Source organism: Mauremys mutica, chromosome 1 (genome assembly GCF_020497125.1).
Source record: "Mauremys mutica isolate MM-2020 ecotype Southern chromosome 1, ASM2049712v1, whole genome shotgun sequence".
In the NCBI taxonomy this organism is placed as follows: Eukaryota; Metazoa; Chordata; order Testudines; family Geoemydidae; genus Mauremys; species Mauremys mutica.
In genome coordinates, this window is record NC_059072.1 from 102,155,559 (window position 1) to 102,178,939 (window position 23,381).

The 23,381-nt window shown below is 44.8% G+C and overlaps 1 protein-coding gene across 2 annotated transcripts in view; it reads left to right on the plus strand.

Moving 5' to 3' along the window:
• The window catches only part of NUP37 (nucleoporin 37), a 36,914-nt gene that overhangs the window by 6,227 nt on the left and 7,306 nt on the right, over nucleotides 1–23,381 (plus strand). For both annotated transcript variants that reach the window (XM_044988211.1, XM_044988218.1), the window contains exons 3-6: nucleotides 1,043–1,167; nucleotides 2,230–2,302; nucleotides 5,152–5,246; nucleotides 16,348–16,438. In XM_044988211.1, the coding sequence (XP_044844146.1) occupies nucleotides 1,043–1,167; nucleotides 2,230–2,302; nucleotides 5,152–5,246; nucleotides 16,348–16,438 (384 nt within the window). The remainder of the gene's footprint in view (nucleotides 1–1,042; nucleotides 1,168–2,229; nucleotides 2,303–5,151; nucleotides 5,247–16,347; nucleotides 16,439–23,381) is intronic.

The following is a 23,381-nucleotide window of genomic DNA, read 5'->3' on the forward strand; positions in this document are numbered from 1 at the left end:
ATCAAACTTGCTTTGCGCCCTCCTCCCCGTTCCTTGTTCCCTGACTGCCCTCTCCAGAAACCCCCGTCCCTAATCACCCCCAGGAACCCACCCCCTACCCAACACCCCATCCCCTGACTGCTCTGACCCCCATCCATCTCCTGCCCCCTGACAGGCACTCACCAGCAGCAACGGGAAGCAGAGCAGCTGGGACCCAGCCTGCTCCACTCTGCCAGCTCCCAGCCGCGGCGCTCCGCTTCCCGCTGCCAGTGAGTGCGGGGAGGTTGGGGAAAGGATGCTCCCCCCACCGCACTCACCTGCGGAGAGAAGCGGAGCGACTTGGCCCCAGCCCGCTCCGCTTTCCTTGCCCTGGCCCCAGCCATGTCGCTGGGGGGCAGCTGGGGAAAGGTCCTGCACTCACTGGCAGCGGGAAGCGGAGTGCCACGGCGGGGAGCTGGCGGAGTGGAGCTGGCTGGGGCTAGGCTGCTCCGCTTCCTGTCATCGGTGAGTGAGGGGAGGTTGGGGAAAGGACGCCCTCCGCACTCACCAGCAGCAGGAAGTGGAGCGCTGCAGCTGGGAGCTGGCGGAGTGGAGCGGGCTGGGGCCGGGCTGCTCCGCTTCTGCCGCTGCTGGTGAGTACAGGGGAGGATTCCTCCCCCCAAACCCCCTCCCCCGAGCGACACGGCTGGGGCCGGGGTGAGGGAAGCAGAGTGGGCTGCTCCCGGGCCACTCTGGGACTGCGGGGCCCCCAAAAGTGCCCTCCCACAGCTCCTGCCCCCCAGACCTTGGGTGGGGGGAGCCCCTGACCGCCCCCGAGACTCTCTGCCCCTTATCGAACCCCTCAGCCCCAGCCTAGCCCGACACCCTTAACACGCTGCTCAGAGCATCATGTCAGAGCTTTACCGCCTTGTATGCGAACCCACCTTATATCAGGTCACATTATATTGGGGTAGAGGTGTAGTAGTTTTGACTTAATTCACACTAATCTAGAATTTAAGGGCTTGTTTGGAGGATCAATAATAGCATACCATTTTCTGTTTATTACAATGTTTTATATATTTAGGAGGAGGATGCAGAAGTGGAGGGAATACAATATGAGACATTAAGAACATTTCATCATGGGATCAGAGTCGATGCCATAGCATGGAGTCCAGAAACCAGACTGGATGCTTTACCTCCCCAGATAAGGTATTTTAAAAACATTTAAGTTCTGAAACAACTCTTCTTTTATCTGTTTGCCTTTTATTCCTTAATGCCAAAGTAAAGTTAGACTCTTTGAATGAAATCCTAGCCCCATTGGAGTCAATGGCAAAACTCCCATTGACTGCAGCTGGGTCAGAATTTCACCCTTTGACTTTAATTTTTACTTTTTTCAAAGAACCATTCAGTTGTGAATTAGTCAAAATAATTAATATGAATGTGGGTGTAAATAAAATGTAATTAACCTTCTCTGAAGTTTGTCTAGAAAGAACACTGCTAGGGACTCTCCGTAATGCCCTATTCTACAACAATAAGTCTGCATTAGGACTGGATGAAATTCTCTCTCTGGTACAAGCCAGTGTCATGCAAGAATCAGATGTTATTTGTAAAACCACAGAACTGTGGGACTACAGTAAAAGAGTTTTAAAACCTGGTTTTATGCTTTTATTAAGTCTGAACAAACTGTTGACCCTTAAATAGTAGTACCTGTTTAACAATTAGAAGTACTTTTAATGTTCAAGCAGTGTTTCAAACATGGTGTATAGATGCCAAATCTGATGTTTGTTAAAAATAAAATGTTTAGTGTTAATATCATTCTTCTATTTTAAACCGCTACTAAAGCATGCTAGAAATTGCTTTATGAACTTACATTAGGATCTACTTCAATTGCTATTATAAATGTTTTAACTTCTCTAGCCATTTGACCACCACCTGTAACAATAAGTGCAAATGCTAATTATAATTTACTATTTTCAAAGATTTCACAGTTAATTCATTATGTGACTTATTTGGTTGGGCAAAATGGATAGTTTTCTTTCAATATAAAGTATCCCTGCCACCTGACGTGCAGCTACAATACACTTCGTTCCAATTAATATTTTAAAGACTGTTATGTCCAAAAGGGAAATATAATATCTAGAAGCATTTTCAAAAGCATAATCTGAATTTCCTTCTGAAAATTGAAGTGAATCTTTAACTTAAGTTGGGATGGAAATTTTGCAAGTGAGAAATGATTAAAGGGCTTTTTTCCCCCCCTTCTGATTATTCTAGATTTTGTACTGCAGCTGCTGATAGGAAGTTAAGGCTATTCACTTCAGATCTCCAGGATAAGAATGAATATAAGGTAAGATAGACATTATTAGAATTTATTTTTATCTTTTTAGCCTCTAGTAGAATTTAGTCTGAACGCTTTATCCCCTAACCTACATGTTGTATTAAAAGCTAGCTAACTGTAATTGTACTGTAAAAGAAATATCTGCTATTATGATCCGCAACATTGAATGTGTCCTAATACCTGGAAACATTTAATCAACACATTAAAGAAGGAAAGGTCTGTATGCAACGGGTAATCACAATTTATTCCTGTTCTGTACTTCTTAATAGAAAAGAAAAATGACTGCATAAATGAATTTAACACAATTCTAGAACAGCAAGTAGGTAATTATTTATGCTTGGACTAAAATGAGGCAAGGACAGATTGTCAACATGTGAGCTTGAAGTGGGGAAGTGAAAAGATTCTATTACATACTGAAAGCTGGGGGCAAAAGTTCATACTAATGTTTTTAATATCTAGGCTTTCTTTAGGAATGTTCTATAAAGGAAAGAGTTAGCGAGTGAGTATAAATTAGGGATACAGCATAAATGTTTATTTTAAAATGATTGGGAAATCATTATTTTCTGTTTTCATTGCAACTTTTAAGATTCTCCTTCTATAATCATCATAATTGAAAGCATTAATACAGAAATCAGTGCAGTCATTTATACCATAATTGTAGACAATTCTGAGAAATACATTCTTAGACCAGCAATTGCTTTTTTGTGAAGCCATATAAAAACAAACACATATTTCAAAGAATGTTTAGAAATGCATTAGTCTTTTATTCCATTTATTTAAGGCAGAGGTTCTCCAACTGGAGGGTGCGGAATGTATTCCCATGGTTGGGAGGTTGGGAGAAGCCGCTCTTGCCTTCAGAGCTGGGTGGGCTGGAGAGCGGCAGTTGCTGGCCTGGCACCCAGCTCTGAAGGAAGTAAGTGTGGCATGGTGTAGTATTGCCATCATTGGGTGCTGCCTTAAGAGCTGGGCACCTGGCCAGCAGCTGCTGCTCTCTGGCCACCCAGCTCTGAAGGCAGTGCCGCCACCTGCACCGGTGGAGAACACATACATCTGCTTTAGAAACTTGTCTTGTGAAAATTTTATCTACAGTCATTTTTTGTAACGCCTAAGTGACTTAGGCTCCAAAGTCCCTTTTCAAAAGTGACTTAAGCATTTTGGGCTTCTGAAAATTCTACCTTACATCTTGATGCATAATAGCATTCTAGTTCCTACACTTATTGTGTAATTGACTGTACTGATTAGTGCATACAAATGTTCAATTGAAATTCAAGAAAAATTTGCTAGGAAAATCAACACTGCTGAGAACTACATTTATTTTTTCTCATCAGAATTTTCATTTGTGGTGTATTAACCTGTCAGTTTTATATTTTTATAAAATATTATGCATTTTTGCTTTATAAATTCTTTCATTTTTACTTATTGTATTGTACCTTAATCAGGTTTCAGCTCATCTGCCTTATGTATGATGATTGATTTTCTTCTGTGTGATTAAACAGACAATGGAAAAAAGCCATAATTCAATCAGTAAAGAACCAAAATGAGTATGGGTGTTTGGAATTTAAACACATGTGCACATGATGTTGCATGCACCACCCAGCAGCGCTGTAGCATGTGTATACACTCCTGCCCCTAGATCCAGCACTTTCCTAAAAGGAGGAGAGGCTGCAGCTATCACTGTCTTTACTGTTGTGCCACTCTTGATCCACCCTCCTAAGCCACCTGACCAGTTGCTCCTTCTCTGTAAGCAAAGGAGCATTGTGTCAAAGTTGCTGAAAATGCCATCCAAGGGAATTTTATCTGTTTGCTCTGAAAACATTTTTTTTTAAAGGCGAGAGCTTCTGTAATACACAACACAGTCCTAAAACATGTTATAGATGCTCAGAACTTGTTGAGCATCCAGGATCAGACCAGCCTCATGTTTGGCTGTTTTTGGGGGTTTTTTTTTTTAACTTGATACCCCAGTTTCCTAATGACATTTGATTGAAAACTACCTGTTGCATATAGCTGGGTGTCAAAATTACAGTGGATGTATGGAGGACTTTGATTCAACATAGTACACATTTTACACAATAAGGGACTTTGTAGAGATACACAAAACATGCAAAAGCAGTTAAAGAATAGGATTAGTCGGACTGTAACCACTAAGCCATTTTTGTTTTTTAATAGTAAACCTCATTTGCATTTGGCACTTTTGGAAGGATTTCACAGACTATAGTCTGACATTACTGTCTTAGAGGAAAACCTGGTTTGATCTAATTATCAGCAAAGAACTGAAAGCAGACACTTGTTAAATTTTCAGACAGGCACCTTTGGGCTTTCTCCCCTGCTGCCCCAAACACTTGGTTGAGCTCCCTGTAAACATCTGTTAAGCTACTTCATTATCCTCCTTCATGCTTCTCCTTAAAACTCTCATTTGCGGTGATGCCCATAAAAAATAACTTAGAACAGTTAGACTGCTGGTGTGTAAGACCACTGTCTACCACACTGACCAGTACTGTCTCTTTTCCTTGTTTTCCCCTATCTGTGTAGATGTGTTGTATCTTGTCTTAAAGTTAGACTGTAAAATCTTTGGGGGCAGACATTATCTTTCTGTTCTGCATTTGTAGAGCACCTAGCACAATGGGGTTCTGGACTGTGACTGGAGCTTGTTGGCACTATGGTAATACAAATATTTAATAATGGGATAAGTTTGTATTCCTAACTTTAGAACCCCAACTTCATTTTAAATTTATATGCTTTCCCTGTAGCAATTCTAAAACACATTGTAGAAGCTTCTGGAATGCTCAAATATTGCTGTTTATCAGAATTATTGTTTTTATAATCTCAGTATGAAAATATTTCTTTGTTCTGATTGACAGATCTTTGATGGCCACTCAGATTACATTAATGATCTGGTGTTTGCCCCTAAAGAAGGTCAGGATATTGCAAGTGTGAGTGATGATCACACCTGCAGGTATGTATTCTCTTCACAGTGTGATGGAAATCCTGGACTGCCTTAGATGGCTCCAATGAGGAGGGAAGCTATCCCTTGCTAGCAACTCCTATAAGCTTACGCAAAGAGAGCCAAGCGCCTATCCTACTGTACCAGAGGTTGCCACAGCACTGCAGATGTAACAGCCAGAAATACTCTCTCTGTCCCCTGCAATGTGGCAGACATCAGAACTGCTGAGCATCTGCAGCAGGGAAGGGACAGTAGCTGCTCAGAATTCCTCGTGAGCTGCAGAGGAAGTGATGGCAGGTTTATGAGGAGGCAGTGCCTTTATCTTCTCCCTTGAGTGACAGGGCTGACTCAACACTTATGTTTAAAAATCACAGGGGAAGACTCAGGAAACATATTTAATTAAAAATCAAATATGGTTAGAGAGTCAAGGGCCATAGTGATCCCAAAACCACAGGTTGATGCCTCTGCGCTAATGGTTTAGTGATAAATAATGCAGTAGACTCTTCAAGGGTACATGACAAGGAGTGCTGGAATAGAGCATTCTACAAGGGAGAGGAAAGCCGAAGAAAATGGTGACCCTTGAATATTCCAAAGAGATGGGGAAGATGTCAGAACAGAGGTGATTTTTGTAGTTTAAGATTATTGTGTTTTTATAACAGTCACTCTTAAATAGATCAGTAGCCAAATAACACCCAAAATAACCCCTACCCCTGATTTATCCATTTAAGAATAGGAGTGAGGTTCCTCCTTCGCAGCCAGAAACAAATAAAATTAAAGCTAGATACGATATGTGTACTCTGGGACAGATCATCATTGCTCCAGTAACTTAAACTGAACTACATTGATTTACACCAGCTAAGGATTTGGCCTTTAGAACCCATGGTAAAAAGTACACACACACACACACACACACCTCTTTACCAAATGTTCAGTGTAACTTATATTGTTAAAATGGCAAAGTAAGACACTTGTAGGGTTTATAAACCTAGAATGGGAGTTGTAAACTTAAGCGGGAGGAGCCACATTATTCCGAATTGTATTTTGTTAGACAAGACCATTTAAACTTCTAGGCAATCCTTTTCTAAAGGAGTTATTTTTTTTAAATATCTCATTATTATGCACAATAGCTGGACTTTCTAATTTATCATTTTGGATGAGATTTTGGTCTGTCTTTTAGGGGAAAAAAATGAAGAGAAGACTTAATAAATACAACTCAAAGGCTATGAGCTCCTTAACTCTGTGAGTAAGGAAGACATTTCATACAGTGGGCTACACGATGTTAAATTAATGCCCACTGGGAATTCAGAGGTATTACCTTGGTCACTAGAAGGGTCCTGTATTTTTTTTTTCAAAACATACAACAAAAGTCTTTTTAAAATGATACTTTTAAGAGATACTAAGAGCATTCTCTTTTCAATCCATGTCCTTGGTTTCTTCATTAAAATAGACTAGTACTCGGTGTTTCTTCAGCAAAGAGTTGTTTAAATATTTCCATTAAATACAACATATTTAGTGATGAAAGAAAGAACTGTTTAAACTGTAGTAATCCACTTGACACCAAAAGAATAAAAGATAAGCTTTTTTAATGAAAGTATAACACCACCGAAATTTGAACTCAATAGCTGTGAAATATAAGACAGCCACTTTATTCATTGTAGACTGTAAAGTCTGGCTAACAGCCATGGGAAGAAGTGGGATGTATTTGGCCACCTGAGAGTTCTCATATTTTTTTCTATTCATGGGATAGAAACGCGGAGAATGACGATAACATTTTCATTTAAAAATTGAATATAGAGCTTTGCTCCAAAAATCAAAAGAGAGTGCAATCCACAGGTCTTACAAAGGCCTTCTAAAAATTAATAGAAATCATATTTAATTTGTTGTATAATTTGCCTCTTCAACAAAAATGTGAAAACAGCTATTAGTTGCTCTAGGAATAGAGCATCTGTTGAAATGGTTATGCTATGCAATACTAGAGCAATTAGTACAAGAATACAAAAAGGATAAAGTTTCCAGTGTTTGAGGGTATTGCTAGATTTCTCACTGTTAGGGTCCTGTATAGATACGAACAGTGCTTTCATTCCAACTTGCCTGTAGTTGATAGAGTAATTCTCAATATACAGCTTTCTGGACTTCATAGAAGTGTCTCTAGTTTTTTCCTATTTTCATCTATACAACAGTGGATTTAATGCAGTTTTAAAGGCACTGAGTAGTAATAATATTACTATATCAGAAATATTAATTCTGTGGAGATATAGAAATATTTTATACACTAAAACTTTGTGCTATAATGCTGTCAGAATATCAGGGATGGGCCTGATCAGTTCTTGGATGAAGACCTCCAGTAAAAGTCTAGATTCTGCTTTGATGATTCATTAGGTGGTACATTCCTTGTGAGTCCAGGTTGAATAAGTCCTGTAGTTCAACAATTCCTGAACTGTAGCACTTGCTAGGAGTCAATGATGTAGGTACCCCCTTATTTCAGCTGCAAAATTGAAATGAGAATAAATACACTGATTTTCTATGAAAGCAGTTCCAGTAATGGTGTGTGGAGTCATGAACAAAAGAAGAGGTGTCCAGAAGTCCATTTCTGTGTTTAAAATATGGTCTGCACTATTAAAAATGTTGAGAATTTCTGTTCTGATATAGCATTAAGAAGCGATATTCTGCTGGAGGTGCCATCTTTCAGTGAAAATGTCAAAGCTGATCGATCATGGCCATTAAAGATCCTAATCTGCCTACATGCAGAGTCAACTGATTTTTTTTTTTAACTTCCTCTCCTAAACATCTGTATGTTACAGTTGATTCATTTAATTCCAGAGGTAGCTACATTTCTGTGGTGGATGAAATCACTTGCTAAGAACACAAGTGATTAGAGACAGGAACTTAAGGCAACAGGAATAAGTGCACTAGCCGCCCGCCAGAGGCTGGAGTAGGCATGCACTGTGCATTGCACAGACGCGACGCGGAGCCGGGACAGAGGCGAGTTACTGTCTCAAGTTTGTGTATCAACTTAAAGGGATGCTGCTGATTTTTAAAATCTCACTTATGCACATTCTTTTTAACCTAAGATGTAGATAAATAGGAGATCTTGGAGTTTGCAGGGAGATATTTTTCTGGATTTTTCAGTTTTACTTTGTGCATTTGGCAGCACGGTTTTCCCTGTATAATATGTCAAGCAATTTCCCATGTACTTTGGGTGAGTCTTTTTTTCGCAGAAGAAGAGAGAAAAAAATTTTTTTTTTTAAATTGAAAATGTAATGGCAAAATCACAACAATTAACAGAGGGCCATAGAGGCAGGTGTCATACCTGAAACAAATGTTAATCATAATTATTATATTAACCAAACTTTAAAAATCATTTCATTTCAGTTGTAAACCATGCAAATTAATGTGGAATATATCAGAACAAAGTAAAAGCAAAGTAGTTAAGCACAACATTTTTTTTATTATTTTATATCTCTTCAAAGAATACTCAAGTTTGGGCATTGATACACTTCCAACTGAGAGCCACATACTGTTGTTCTAATAAAAAATTAAACTGCACAATTTGATTTTGGATGTCATCTCACTGCTTGACTAGAGTTTCAGTTGGTTTTTCATGCTCTATCAGTGGTTCTCAACCTATTTACTATTGTGGGCTGCATCCAGTATTACCTGTATGACCCTGAGGATGTCACATGGGCCACAGCTGCGTGCTGATTTGGGCCATGGGTTGAGAACCAAGCTGAAACTCAAGTATGTCAAAGGGTTGTGAATACACTGGTTAGCACCAATTTGCTGGGAAATGATCTGAAAACCTGTTTGAACTCCCCCAGGTAGCATCAGAACTCTTGTCGGCCAATGGCAGGCACCCCTTGTTGGAAGGGCAGCAGTTGGTCAGTAATGCTGTCTGTGTCATGTGTTAGGATTGGCTGTCACCATCCAAGGCTGGGGTCAGACACATAACCTTCCTACTCTAGCACGCACAGCAGCACCCACCTACCCACCCTTATTTTTTATATCATGGCAAAAGAGATGTATATTGCAGGCTCGTTCCCCCTTTTTTTGTATGTGTCTGGTGCTGCTTTGTTGCTGCATCTCAGATAATTTCTCACTTCCATTCATTTTGGACTATTCATGCCAAGGTACAGGTTGTTTCATTGACATGGACTCTAGGAATTTTTGTGGGTCACAATCAGGTTCAATCTTTTTTTCTTTTTGTTTCACATGACCACAAATTTTGCTAATGCATCCTGGCAGCAAGGGTTAGATTAGCTTCTTGAATGGAGATATGTGGGAGAAGGATTGACATCAGGAAGGTGTGTTTCATTGTTAGAGATTGGATTTGCTGGAATGCCAAAATTTAGTGCAATGTTCAGTGGTTTCCCAGTGCAGTAGCTTGCCCAACATTATGAATCTTGGTAGATATTTGACCTTTGAACAGTTGGGTTGCTCAGTATTATAAAAACCAAAATGAAGGAAAGCTAGTGATGGCTCTGGACTGCTGTTTCTTTCCCTTGTCCTTCACTTTTGTTAAAACCATTGCCAGGACATGTTGTTCCTGGGTGTCATTTTGTTAATTCAATAAACATTTCAGACTCTTGGCCATAGTGTGCACAAAATTGCTGCCTGTCCTCATTTGTTCCTGCCTCCTGCAATGTTGAATATCTTTGTCACCACTCTTATTTAGTCTTTATAGCACATGTTCAAAATTATTTCTTTTTTTTTCTTGCCAGAATTAAAAAATTAGCAGATTTTTATTGTACTCTGTATTATTTTATCCTTACCCTATTTATTCTGGCAGAACACCACCTCCAGTATCTGGAATGCATTGATACCTCTTTTTTATAATGCTACCAAAACATTTCTTCTTTAAGGACTGAGACTTTTCAAATCCAAGACTTGTTGAGCTCATTCACCAAGATAGCTATTATGCATTGTAATGGGTTACAATGGAGAAGGAATTGGAATAAGATTAAAGATTGTGACATAATAAAAATATTTCCTGATTTTTGGATTCCATAGTCTTATATTCTGCCCATTTTTTGTTGTTGTTGTATGCATCCTAATATGTCCCCCAGATGTGATTCTGTTTAGCTTCTATTGCACTGCTGTTTGTGGTCATTGTGAAAGTTTAAGCCTGTCTCCTATGTACAGTATCTGATAATCCTGTAAAAGTAAAAGCAGTTTCTGAAACAAATCTTTGGAATTTAGTTGAATAAGCTTTAATTATGAAGTTATTCAAAAAGAAACATTTCAGGTTAATTTTGTGCTATTAATGTAATACTAAGTAACCGTTTTTTTGTTTTTTTGTTTTAATGAAATGTGAAGAGTTTCCTGTGTGACATTGTTATGATTTATACTGAGGATCATGAAGTGGTAGTGAGAACTTTTATTCTATACTGTAAATTCCTTAAAAATGAAATCACTACATTTAATCTGTTTGAAAACTACCTCATGGACTTTTTTCAAAGGTTACTGGCAGAAACAAAGTTCAGTTTCTCAGTACGATCATCTTTCAAAAACAGTTTATTTAAAAGTTTTGAGGGATTTTTTTAGTTCACATTAGGAAGGAAGTATGTTAATATCTAAGGAGCTCAGATAGAATAACCCCAGCCAATTTCTTGTTTTCCGATGAAAGAAAGCTAGTACTTTAAGGATTGCATATATATACCTGCCCCTGGAAATTTCCACTACGTGCATCTGACGATGTGGGTATTCACCCGCGAAAGCTCATGCTCCAAAACGTCTGTTAGTCTATAAGGTGCCACAGGACTCTTTGCTGCTTTTACAGATCCAGACTAACACGGCTACCCCTCTGATCCTTGCCAAAGATTTTCTCCACAGAGTAACGATTGAGCCTTTTTAATCTTAAAATAACTTACTGTATTTGTAGCCATGTCAGTCCGAGGATATTAGAGAGACAAGGTGGGTGAGGGTAATATCTTTTATTGGACCAGCTTCTGTTGGTGAGAGAGACAAGCTTTCAAGCCACATAGAGCTCATCTTCAGGTCTGGGAAAGATACTCTGAGCATCACAGCTAAATGCAAGATCTGGTGACGGCACTCCTACTGAAGGAATATCTGGACTCATAGAAACCATCCTCAGACCACTCACCACGCAAAGGACCAGCTTCCTCTGGACACAACTGACTTCCTCCACAAACTCCCCGACATTAACAACCTGCCTCAGAACATCATCCTCGCCACCATAGATGTCAATTCCCTAAACACCAACATCCCTCAAAATGACAGTATAACTGCCTGCTTCAAATATTTACAAGACAATGGACAACCCTCAGATATTCACCCCAAGCTCATTGCCAATCTCATCAATTATATCCTCACCCATAACAATTTTACATTCAACAGCAAACATTTTGTCCAAACCATGGGAACTAGTATGACTCCTCAATATGCCACCTTCTTCATGGGCCACCTTGAAGAATTTCTGGACAAATACACCACACAGCCAATGATAAAACTGAGATACATGAATGATATTTCATGGCTTAAACTCCCTCATAGATTTCCAGCATCTGACAACCACATCTTCAACAGTTACCACCTCACCATTAAACTCTCTCTGGAACACTCCTACATCCTACTCCAAGCTCATCATCCGAAGCAAGCTCCCCCAAGACGCACCAACTCAAAGCAGCACCAGACTTTGCCAGAACAACAGATGTAAAACCTGCAGATCCATGGATCCTACACTATACCTATCACAACATTTAGAATACCTCATCTAGTGCACTAAAAGCCCCAGTGACTACTATGTGACTGAAACCAGAAAATCACTACACCCTTGAATAAGCTCACACAGGAAAATGATAAAAGACAAAAACACCCTATCATCTGTAGGGAAACACTTTTCACAAGCAATCACTCTATATCTGACCTATCAGTCCTCATCTTCAAAGGAAACCTGCATAATACTTTCAGAAGACAAACCAAGGAACTTAAATTTCTTAGCTCTGCTAGACACGGACTGAAAAATCACGGACTGAACAGAGACACTGGATTTATGGCTTATTACAACAGACTGTAACCCATGAATCCTCCCTCCCTTTTTGCCCTATGACTGCAGCGGTGTTAACAGACCTCTCTACCTTGAATGGTCCCTTAGAATATGTGCTAACTGCTTATGCCAGTGGTTTTCAGTGTGTGGTCCATGGACCCCTAAGGGTCTGCAGACTGCCTAAGATTTCCAAAGGGGTCTGCACCTCCATTCAGAAAAAAAGCACAAACAAAAGCCTCCTCCCACCCCCCCAAGATTTGAAAGTATCTTGTCCCCTTATTGGTCCTTTGGGTCAGGTGTCAGCCAGGTTACCTGAGCTTCTTAACCCTTTACAGGTAAAAGGATTTTGGTGCCTCTGGCCAGGAGGGATTTTATATTATTGTATACAGGAGGTTTGTTACCCTTCCCTTTATAGTTATGACACCTTGTATTTAGCTGTGACAGTGCATTTCCCAGACCTGAAGAAGAGCTCTATGTAAGCTCAAAAGCTTGTCTCTCTCACCAGCACAAGTTGGTCCAATAAAAGATACTACCTCACCACCTTGTTTCTCTAGGGTAAGATACAAAATCAAAGACAAAATTATTGAGTGCTATAAAAAGACTTGTACAAAAGAGGGGGAAAAGATCAGGAGCTGTGGAGAAAACAGTAAAGGGAGAGCAAAATTTTACTTCTGCCAGTTTGGTTATGATAACTGATTAACTGACTGCAATCCAGTTTGGCCAAAGCTTTGCTTTTTACATGTTTGTTACTCTCATTACTGAACCACAGAGAACTAGTAAATGAGTACATAATCAAATACGTATGTAATTGTAAATGGTCATAAATAACCTTGTCCCAATCCTTTTAGTCAAAAGGAACTGTTCTGGTACATGCTGCCTATCTGAGAGTAAATCCTTTCAGATTAAGTGAGATGGCCCCTATTGTTATGCAGAAAAGAAATGGACGGAAGAGATGGCCATATTGTTCTCCCATAGGACTCATGAAAGATAACATGCCTAATCCTACCATTTCAACATAGAATAAACCAGATACAAGCATAGCACTTTGCTGTTTACAGAGTAAAGGAGAGAGCATAAATTTGTCTCCACACCTAATAACCTCATTCACAGCTGGGAAGAAGACACGATAGCATGCTCCCTTAGCCAGAATGATTCACCATCCTCAGTTATATCGTAATTCTCTCCCACACAGTAAATACACATGAAAAGTGTTGATTTGACTTGGAATATCTACAAGGCACAATATCTGGCAGTGGAAGAAAGTACTGTACATTTCTAAATTACCTAATCAAGCATATATTCCATTTTTTTAAAACACTTGTTAGCTTTTTAAATAAAGACACTGATCCCTCAGGATTGGAAACCCTATGATTTCTACAGGGAAAACAAATATTTGATCTGCTGTGGTTTGGCATAGGAAGCTAACATTGTTCACTAAATGTGTTTACTTTACTTCATATCTATTTTGTCTAGACTTGTGATGTATTATTTGAGAGTGTGTTGAAATCTCTTACATTTAAAATGTTAAGCACCCTGGAAGTCAGTGAAAGTTCCCCTAGAATAAACAATAGAAGTGTGTAACTACTCAACTCTAGTGGTTTGAGCATTGGCCTGCTAAACCCAGGGTTGTGAGTTCAATCCTTGAGGAGGCCACGTAGGGATCTGGGGCAAAAATTGGTCCTGCTAGTGAAGGCAGGGGGCTGGACTCGATGACCTTTCGAGGTCCCTTCCAGTTCTAGGAGATTGGTATATCTCCAATTATTACCTTTAAAGACTATACAGAGCATTTTATTTAAAACTTTATGAACTGCCATATTTCTATAGCCTTATGCGTCTGTAAAGAATATACATATCCACACAGTACGAACTTACTGTTTTAATGAGTATAGTTTACAATGTGATGTCACCCCTGTATAATTGAACACCTTGGGAATGGAGGTTATTTGTACCTCTGAAAAGTTCGTAATTCTGTACAAAATGTTATGATTCTTTCAAAAGTTTATAACTGAACATTGACTTAATACAGCTTTGAAACTTTACTATGCCGAAGAAAAATGCTGCTTTCCCTTTATTTTTTTAGTAGTTTATGTTTAACAGAGTAATGTACTGTATTTGCTTTTGAGAGGGGAGGGAGTGTATCTGCTGCTGCCTGATTGCATACTTTTGGTTTCAAATGAGGTGTGTGGTTGACTGGTCAGTTCGTAACTCTGGTGTTCATAACTCTGAGGTTCTACTGCAACCTGAGGGTCGGCAACCTATGGCACGCATGCCAAAGACCGCACGCGAGCCGATTTTTAGTGGCATGCTGCTGCCTGCCAGGTCCTGGCCGCTGTCTCCGCTCAGCCCACTGCTGAACACAGGCCGGCAGCGGGCTGGGCAGGGCTGGCAGCTGGAACCCCAGCGGGCAGCAGCGTGCCATTAAAAATCCTGCCCAGCCCAGCCTGCTCTTCTCTGCCCACCCCCCACCGCTCTCTCCTGCAGGGGCAGTGGGGGCAGAAGCTTGGTCTTGCTGGCTGCTGCTACAGGGCAGCCTCCACCAGCAGCCAAGCTCCCTCCACCCCCACCTCCCCCCAGCATGCTGGGTTCCTGCCCCTTTTCCTCTCCCTCTCTGCGGCCGAACAGCTGATGGCCCTGGAAAGGGAGGGGGAGAAGCAGAACCACAGCCACAGCTTGCTCGCTGCTCCGGAGAAGAGGCGGGGACAGGGCCTTGGGGAAGGAGGGTGGAATTAGGGCCTATCCCCTCCAGCCCCCTGCCGTGAGCCGTTCAGGGCAGGGGGATGGGAGCATCCCCACGACTACAGCCCACACCCCCTGCCCTGACTCCTGAACCCCACACACACCCCCAGTCCTCTACCCTGAGTCCTGCACCCTCCACACCTCCCAGCCCCCTGCCCTGACCCCTGCAGCCCCCCAAGACCCCAGCCCTGACTCCTGCACCCCCCTCACACACACCCAGCCCTCTGCCCTGACTCCTGCACCCCTCACACATATCTAGCCCCCCACACTCCATGCCCTGACTCTTGCACCTCCCACATCCCCACCCCTATCCTGAGCACCAAACGGAAGCTCCTGCACCCCACCCCCCATTCCCACCTGCACCCCTCACACCAGCTGCCCAGGTAAGCACTCCACACCCAAACCTCCTGCCCCAACCCTGAGCCCCCTCCCTCATTCTAGATCCTGGCCAGACCTTACACCCCAACCCCCAGCCTGCTCCTTCACCCCTAGCCCTATGCTCAGTGCACTCCCACCCTCAGCTCAGTGCAGAGAGAGAGGAAGAGAATGGGCTCAAACCAGGGAGAAGATAGGTACCCACTCTATGTGAGCAGGTCTGGGGTCCCGGACACTGGTCCCGCTCAGCCCTCTGGGGTTCTGGCTTCCGGCACCTTGCCAGCTGGGATCCTGGTTGCAGGCCCCGCTCAGCCCACTGCTGGCCTAGGTGAATGGCCAGAAGCAGGCTGAGCAGGCCGGCGGCGGAAGATTGGCATTTTAATTTAATTTTAAACATTTTGAAAACCTTGTTTACTTTGCATATGACAATAGTTTAGTTATATAATATATAAACTTCTAAAAAATGTTAAAATTTATTACTGGCACGTGAAACCTTAAATTAAAGTGAATAAATGAAGACTCGGTACACCACTTCTGAAAGGTTGCCAACCCCTATTCTACTGTATAGCACTATAGGGTTATTGTACGGAGTAGCTCCAAAATTATGGTTCAGGGTGGGTGAGGGTCAAGTGGGCCACTGATGATAACACTTCTTTGTTTCCATCCCCAAGTTAATTATGGAGGGAGAATGCTTGAATATAGGAAGAGAAAATAATAATGTACTACCTTTGTGTCTCCTAAAAAATTCATTTTCACATCTGGATCTCACCCATTGAAGTACTCAGCACTCACAACTCCCTTCAACTTGAGTGAGATTTGTAGGTGTTTAACACCTCTCAGTATCAGGCCTTCTGTTAGATACCTTTGTGCTCAAAAGATGGAGTATAGATACCAGATCTCATCTGGTTCTGGCCACCTCTCTGTCAGCAGGCTAAGGCTGGAAATTAATGTTTTTACAAACAGCAGTAAATACTTTTTTTTTTTTTATTTATTTATTAGGGTTTGGGACTTGGAAGGAAATCAAAAGGCTTATTTTGTTCTACGTTCCCCTGGAATGAGTGTGTGCTGGCATCCTGAGGAGGCTTTTAAGGTTATACTTTGCAGCTTATTTTTCTTAAACCAGTATGTAAATGTGTGTCGCTTTTCTAAACTATAAAATTTTGAAGCTATAGTATGACTGGAGTTCGCTGTAGAAGCACATTCTGTATTATTCTTCATTATCAGCAGATTCTGTAATTTGGCTGGTTCTTCTTCTAGTAGTGTCCCTTTGGGTGCTCCACTGTAAGTGTGTCTGTGTCCCTGCGATGCTGATTGGGGAATTTTGGTAGCAGTCTCCATCTGGACCAGTGGAAGCTTCCTAACAATGGGGGGCCACCGGCACGCAAACTGTGGCCCTGCCCCCTCATGCCACCCCTTCTCTCCAAGACCCTGCCCTTGCACTTCCCCTTTTCCCTGAGGCTCCGTCCCATGCTCGCTCTTCTCCACGCCGCTGCCCTTCCCCCCCCCCTCCCCCGCTTGCCCTTGCAACTGGTAAAAAGGGATGGGGCCATGGCCACCAGCCCTCCCTGTTCCAGCACCTTTGGTGTCCGTTCAGCCCACTCATGCACCGCTCCCTGCCTACCACGAGGCTAGCTAGTCTGCACGGGCGATCCCGCCTCAGTTTCTGCTCAACAGCTCCTGGCTAGAGGTGGAGCCATAGTTGTCCGTTCCTGGATTGTTAACTCACTAATTGCTAATTGTAGCTTCTTTTAAAGCCTCTTTTTCTTTATTCACTTCATTTACATTTTATTTTGGCCATTGCCTTTAAAAAAAAAAACGAAAGAAAAGAAGAGGACTTTGTCTTCTGCTAACCGCTGTTGGGAGGTCCCCACTGGACAAGAGTATGCCCAGCTTCCCAGGCTTCAAAAATTGCCTCAGTTGTAAGGAATCTATCCCAGTGACTGACAGACACTCGCAGTGCGTTCATTGCTTGGGAGAGAAACACATTCCACAGAAGTGTTTTGTGTCAACAACTGAAGCCCAGATTCAGGAAAGACAGAGACCTGAGGCTCAAACTCCTACTCATGGAGTCAGCCCTTCAACCTCTGGAGTCCCAGCAGGAGCCCTTATTGCAACCCTCTACTTCGAAGGGAGATGAGCCCAGGGAGACGCCTGCAAGCTACTCATGTAAAGCCTCTAAGAAAAGGGCAGAATCTAGTGATACTTTCTGTAGCAGTTGTCCCTTTTGTGGTAGCATAGATAAATAGCCTGGAATTTTAATTAATTTTGATTTCTCAGCACACCTTCCATGTTCTCTTCCACATTTGGGAAGAGGTTCAGATCTCCTATCTGAGGTCTCTCTTTAATGGAGCACAAAATCAACCAAGTGGCTGTCACAGCATTCCATTCTCCATTGGAAGGTTTCTAAGTATTTGCTCATGTTGCAACTTCCAGATTCATCATTCTCAAATGTTAGAGAGAGAATGCCAACTTGGGATTTGAACTTAGTTCTTAATTCTCTTATAAAACTTCCCTTTCAGCCACTAGCTACTTGTTTGCTTTTAAAACTTTTCATGGAAACCATCTTTCTAGTGGCAGTTACCTCTGCTCAAAGAGTGTGAGAATTAGGGGCTTTGATGGCTGACCTGCCTTATACTGTCTTTGAGGTAAAGGTATCCCTCAGACCACACCAATGCGTCCTACCAAAGTCGTTTGACTTCCCTGTTCATCAGCCAGTTTTCCACCTTAAACCCCATCAGAATAAGGAGGTTGCTGCCCTTCATTCTCTTGACATTAGGAGAGTGCTAGTATATATTGGATGGTACTAAATCTTTTAGAGTCTCTCTGAGACTAACTGTATCTGTCAAAGACCTAGCAGAATGCCAGTGTCCACCCAGAGATTTTCTGGTGAGTTTCCGGCTGCATCCTCTCCTGTCATGGAGCTGCTAATGTGCTGTGCCCATCTAAGGTCATAGCTCACTCTATCAGATCTCAGTCTACATCTGTTCCCCTATTAAAAGATGTTCCTATAGTGGAAAGCTGCTACATGAGTCTTCGTTCACACCGTCTTGAGACACTATGCCTTAGTGCATGCCTGTAGACCAGATGCTGCCTTCAGTTTTGCAATCAGTTCTAGGCCAGATTTTGAAGTTGCCACCTCCTTTGGAGGGTACTGCTTGAGAGTCACCTGAAGTAGAGCACCCATAGGGGCTCTACTGAAAGAAGGAAAGATTACCTACCCTTGTAAACTAAATGGAGTTCTTTGAGATGTGTCCCCCCCCTATGGATGCTCCACTACCTGCCCTTCCTTCCCCTTTGCTTCAGTGTCTCATCTTGATGGGGCTTTTGCAGAGGAGAAGGAACTGTGTGCAGGTCATCCACCACAGCCCTGTAATCCCTTGGCATGGGGCATAAGGGTTTTTAGAACACATGTGTGAACCAGACAAGCACTACTGTTGAAAATCTTCAATCAAAGATGCATGCGCACCTCAATTGGAACAGCCACAGAGAGGTACATCTTGAAGAACTCCAGTTACTGTATAAGGTAAGTAACCTCTGCGTTCTGAGCTCTGATAACATTTTTCTTATGTTCAGCCTCAGTTCCCACATAAAATGACTTTCGTATTCCCTGATCATTATGAAGCAGATCACAGCTTATAATTCAAATCACTGTATTATTATTGGTGTTATTTATAGGGCAGTTGATTAATTGCAGGTAACTCATGCGATTAACTCAAAAAAATTAATTGCGATTAAAACATTTACTGTGTTCTTCTTCGAGTGATTGCTCATATGCATTCCAGTTAGGTGTGTGCGCGTCGCGTGCACGTTCGTCGGAAGATTTTAACCCTAGCAACACTCGGTGGGTCGGCTGGGCGCCCCCTGGAGTGGCGCCGCTATAGCGCCAGATATATACCCCTGCCGACCCATCCGCCCCTCAGTTCCTTCTTACCGCCCGTGTCGGTCATTGGAACAGTGGACCTCCACTTCCCTAGCTACTCGTAGTTTCTCTTGTTAATTCTTGTATATAGTTCAGATTTATATAGTTGTAGTTAACTTTATTCGTTTTTAGTATAGTTAGTGTATATAGTTCACAGGGGTTCGGGGATTATCCCCTTCCCCGCACCCGGTGCCGGGTACTATGCCTGGTTCACAGGGTTTCACAATGCTCGGTCGGCCACAAGCCGATGCCGACGAGATCCTCTCCTAAGTGCCTCGAGGAATCTCACCTAACAGATAAGTGCCGCATTTGTAAGGCCTTTAAGCCGAGAACAAAGGGGAGCGGGACTTTCGTCTCAAGCAGCTCCTGAGGGAAGCAGCTCTTACTCCTCCGCTCTCGGCACCGAGCGCTGGTCAGTCTTCAAGAAGCGCTCCCTCGGCACCGGATCGCTGGTACCGCCAAGACCTCTCGGCACTGGCCGTCGCTGGCTCTGACGTCCGCTCGGCATGGATCCCTCTCCTGGAGGATGAAGAGGTACAAGACTTCTGCTGCATCCGAGCCGCCTGCTCCGCAGCCCGAGCGCTATACTAAGTCGGACCGCCTGGCACCAATATCTGCCGCGGCACCGACAATATCGGCACTGTTAACTCCGGCCATCCAAGAGCTGTCGAGTCCGGTGCCGGAAAGCTCCCCGGTACGAGCTGTGGTTGAGCTCACTATTAAGCTGCGTCAGAGCCGCCTGCTCCACAGCCCGAGCGCTATACTAAGTCGGTCTGCCCGGTTCTGATACCTGCCGCGGCACCGACAATATCGGCACCATCAACTCCGGCCACGCAAGAGCTGTCGAGTCCAGTGCCTGAACGCTCCCCGGTGTGAGCCGTGGTTGAGCTCACTATTCCCTCCACGCCGGAGACATTTCCACGGAGAGAGAGTTGATGGCAATGACAGCGCCTGCGCTGCCTCAACCCCCGGCACCGCCAGTGCGGGTTATATCGTCGATCGGCAAGCCTGCCTTGATCAGACCACCCTGCGCCGGCACCGCAGAGCGGCAACGTTCACGATTGCGGTCCCACAGATGTTCTCGGTCCTGTCGCCAAGCCAGGTGCTGACACCGCTCACGGTCCCGGCACCGTTCTCCATTTCGGTACCGGTCGTACTCGCGGCACCAATCAGCGTCCCGTTCGCCGACCTGGTACACTCGGCGCCGATCCAGCTCCCGGCACCGCTCCAGGCACTGGACTCCTGACATCGAGCCTCGAGATCTCGGTCGACCTCCCAGCACCGCTCCAGTCGCAGGTCCCATTCTCGCTCTCGGTACCGGTATGCCTCCCGGTACCGATCCCCGGTGCCGCGTCGAGCGACATCAGCTAGAGAGGGAGTCTCTGCCCAGGGCTTTTAAGCTCCTCCATGGCCATCCATTCGGATGTGCACACCAGTGTCTTCCAGGTGCCCCAGGCCCAGGACCCTGACCCCCATCAGTGGCCACCCTGTACATGTTGGGCGTGCCATCAGGCCAAAGGCCTACCTGTGATCCCATCTCGCTCTGTTCCGTCAGAGCACTGGGTGCCAGAGGCGACAGTTAGCCGTCCCCCTCCGACCAGTACGGAGGAAGCCCCGGTTCAGCCACCAGATTCCCACATCCCACCGCATCAGGAGGTCGTCCAGGAGCGTGAGCCCACACAGGACCCGCTTGTCCGCGGCCTTTCTTCTCCCTCCTCCCCAGATGAGGCGGTGGCAGGAGCGTACTCCTCGGGCCCTCCCCTAATCGACTTGGGGGCCCGTCAGGACCTCCTGAGACGGGTGCCATTCAATATGAATCTCCAAGTGGGGGAAGTCTCGGGGATACAGAATCCGGTCGTAGACATTCTGTCGGCTGACACCCCCTCTAGAGTGGCCCTACCATTCATTCCAACAATCAAGGCCAATGCGGATTTCATCTGGCAGCCTCAAGCCACTATCCCGCCCGTGGGCACGGGAGTCAAATGCATGTACATGGTATCCTCCAGGGGCGACGGGCACCTATATGTACATCTTTCCCCCTGCTCCCTTGTCATCTAGTCTGTCAATGAGACGCAACGCCATGGCCAGCAGGCACCAGCCCCTAAACCCAAGGAGGCTAGGCGAATGGACTTCCTGGGCCGTAAGATGTACTCGGCAGTCGCCCTGCAACTTCACGTAGCAAACCAGTAAGCCCTGCTTAGCCGCTACTATGGGCGGCGATGGGAGAATTTACGGAGTCGGTTTCTCAGAACTCCCGTCAAGAGTTTGATGCCCTCCTGGAAAAAGGGACGAAGGTGGCGAGAGCTTCCCTCCAGGCCTCGTCGGATGTAGCTGACTCCGCAGCCACGACTCTGGCCTCGGGTGTTGCCACAAGGCGCATTTCATGGCTCCAGTTATTGAGCCTTCCCTCGCAGCTGCTGCACAATATACAGGACTTGCCCTTCAATGACAAGGCCTGTTCTCCCCGCCCAAAAAAAAAAAAAAACTGACCCTAGGCTGCAAGGGCCAAAGGCCAGCAAGGTCACTATGCATTCCCTCTCGGCATGCACATGCTGATGACTCAGCGCCCACCTTTCCACCGAGCCTCACCGCCCTTACCCTGCGCCTAGACAAAGACAAGGCTTTGCCAGCAGGTGTTGCTGGGGCAGTCGTAGGTGTTGGTCAGGACCCCAAAGGGGCCAAAATCAGGGTCCTCCTAACCACAAAGGGTTCTACTCCCACTCATTCCTGATCCCCAAGGCGAAGGGAGGTCTCAGACCTATCCTAGACCTGCGGGAGCTCAACAAGTTCATGATATACCTGAAGTTCCGCATGGTGTCCATGGGGACCGTCATCCCATCCTTGGATCCCGGAAACTGGTATGCCGCCCTCGATATGAAGGGCGCGTATTTTCACGTCGCCATTTATTCTCCACACAGAAGGTACCTCCGGTTTGTGGCCAACCGTCATCATTTCCAGTTTACGGTCCTCCCAGTTGGCCTCTATACAGCCCCAAGTGTATTCACAGTGTCTGGCTGTAGTCGCCGCCCTCTCCGCCACCGTCAGATACACGTTCTCCGTATCTAGACGATTGGCTCATTCGAGGGACCACCGGGGCCCAAGTTACCACTCATGTGGGCGTCGACAAGGACCTATTCCTGCGTTTAGGCCTGATGATCCATATAGAGGAATCCACCCTGATTCCCACACAGGGAATAGACTTAATTGGGGCCATCCTGGACTCCAGTCTCGCACAGCCTGCTTACCTACGCCTTGATTTCATGCGATGGTAACCATTGTTACGGACCTTCCCGACAACTTTGGCTTGCACTTGCCTAGGTTTCCTGGGTCACATGGCTGCCTGCACGTTCGTAACCAAACATGCCAGGCTTCGCCTCCGTAAACTTCAATCGTGACTCACCTCGGTGTATCACCCGGGCAGAGACAGCATGGTCATGGTCGCCTCGATTCCCCCCGACCGTCCTCGGCTCCCTCGACTGGGGGTCGACACCCTCCCTGATGTGTGCGGGGATGCTGTTCCATCCACCTCACCCCTCGGTATCCCTCGTGATGGATGCCCCATCTCTCGGCTGGGGTGTTCACTTGGGTCAGTGTCGCACTCAAGGCCTTCGGTTGGCTCGAGCTGGCCTTGCACATCAATGTCCGGGAGCTAAGAGCAGTCTGCCTTGTGTACCAGGCGTTTCAGCAGCACTTGCAAGGCCGTTGTGTCTCGGTGTTCACAGACAACACAACGGCCACGTGTTACATAAACAAGCACGGAGGAGCACAGTCCTCCCCTCCTTGCAGGGAGCTATCCAGCTCCGGGACTCCTGCACAGCCCAATCGATGGACCTGGTAGCGTCCTTTCTCCCAGGGGTCCGGAACACTCTGGCGGATTGCCTCAGCAGATCCTTCCTGTCTCTCAAGTGGTCGATTCCTCTGGACGTTATCCATTCCGTTTCCGGAAGTGGGGTTTTCCCCGCATATTCCTCTTCACTCTCACGAGAACAGAACGAGAGAGTTCTGCTCATTCCAAGGCCTTTCCCCGGGCTCGATCTTGGATGCTTTTCTGATGCCGTGGCCGAGCCGTCTGCCGTATGCTTTCCCGCCGTTCCCACTGGTTCACAGGGTCCTG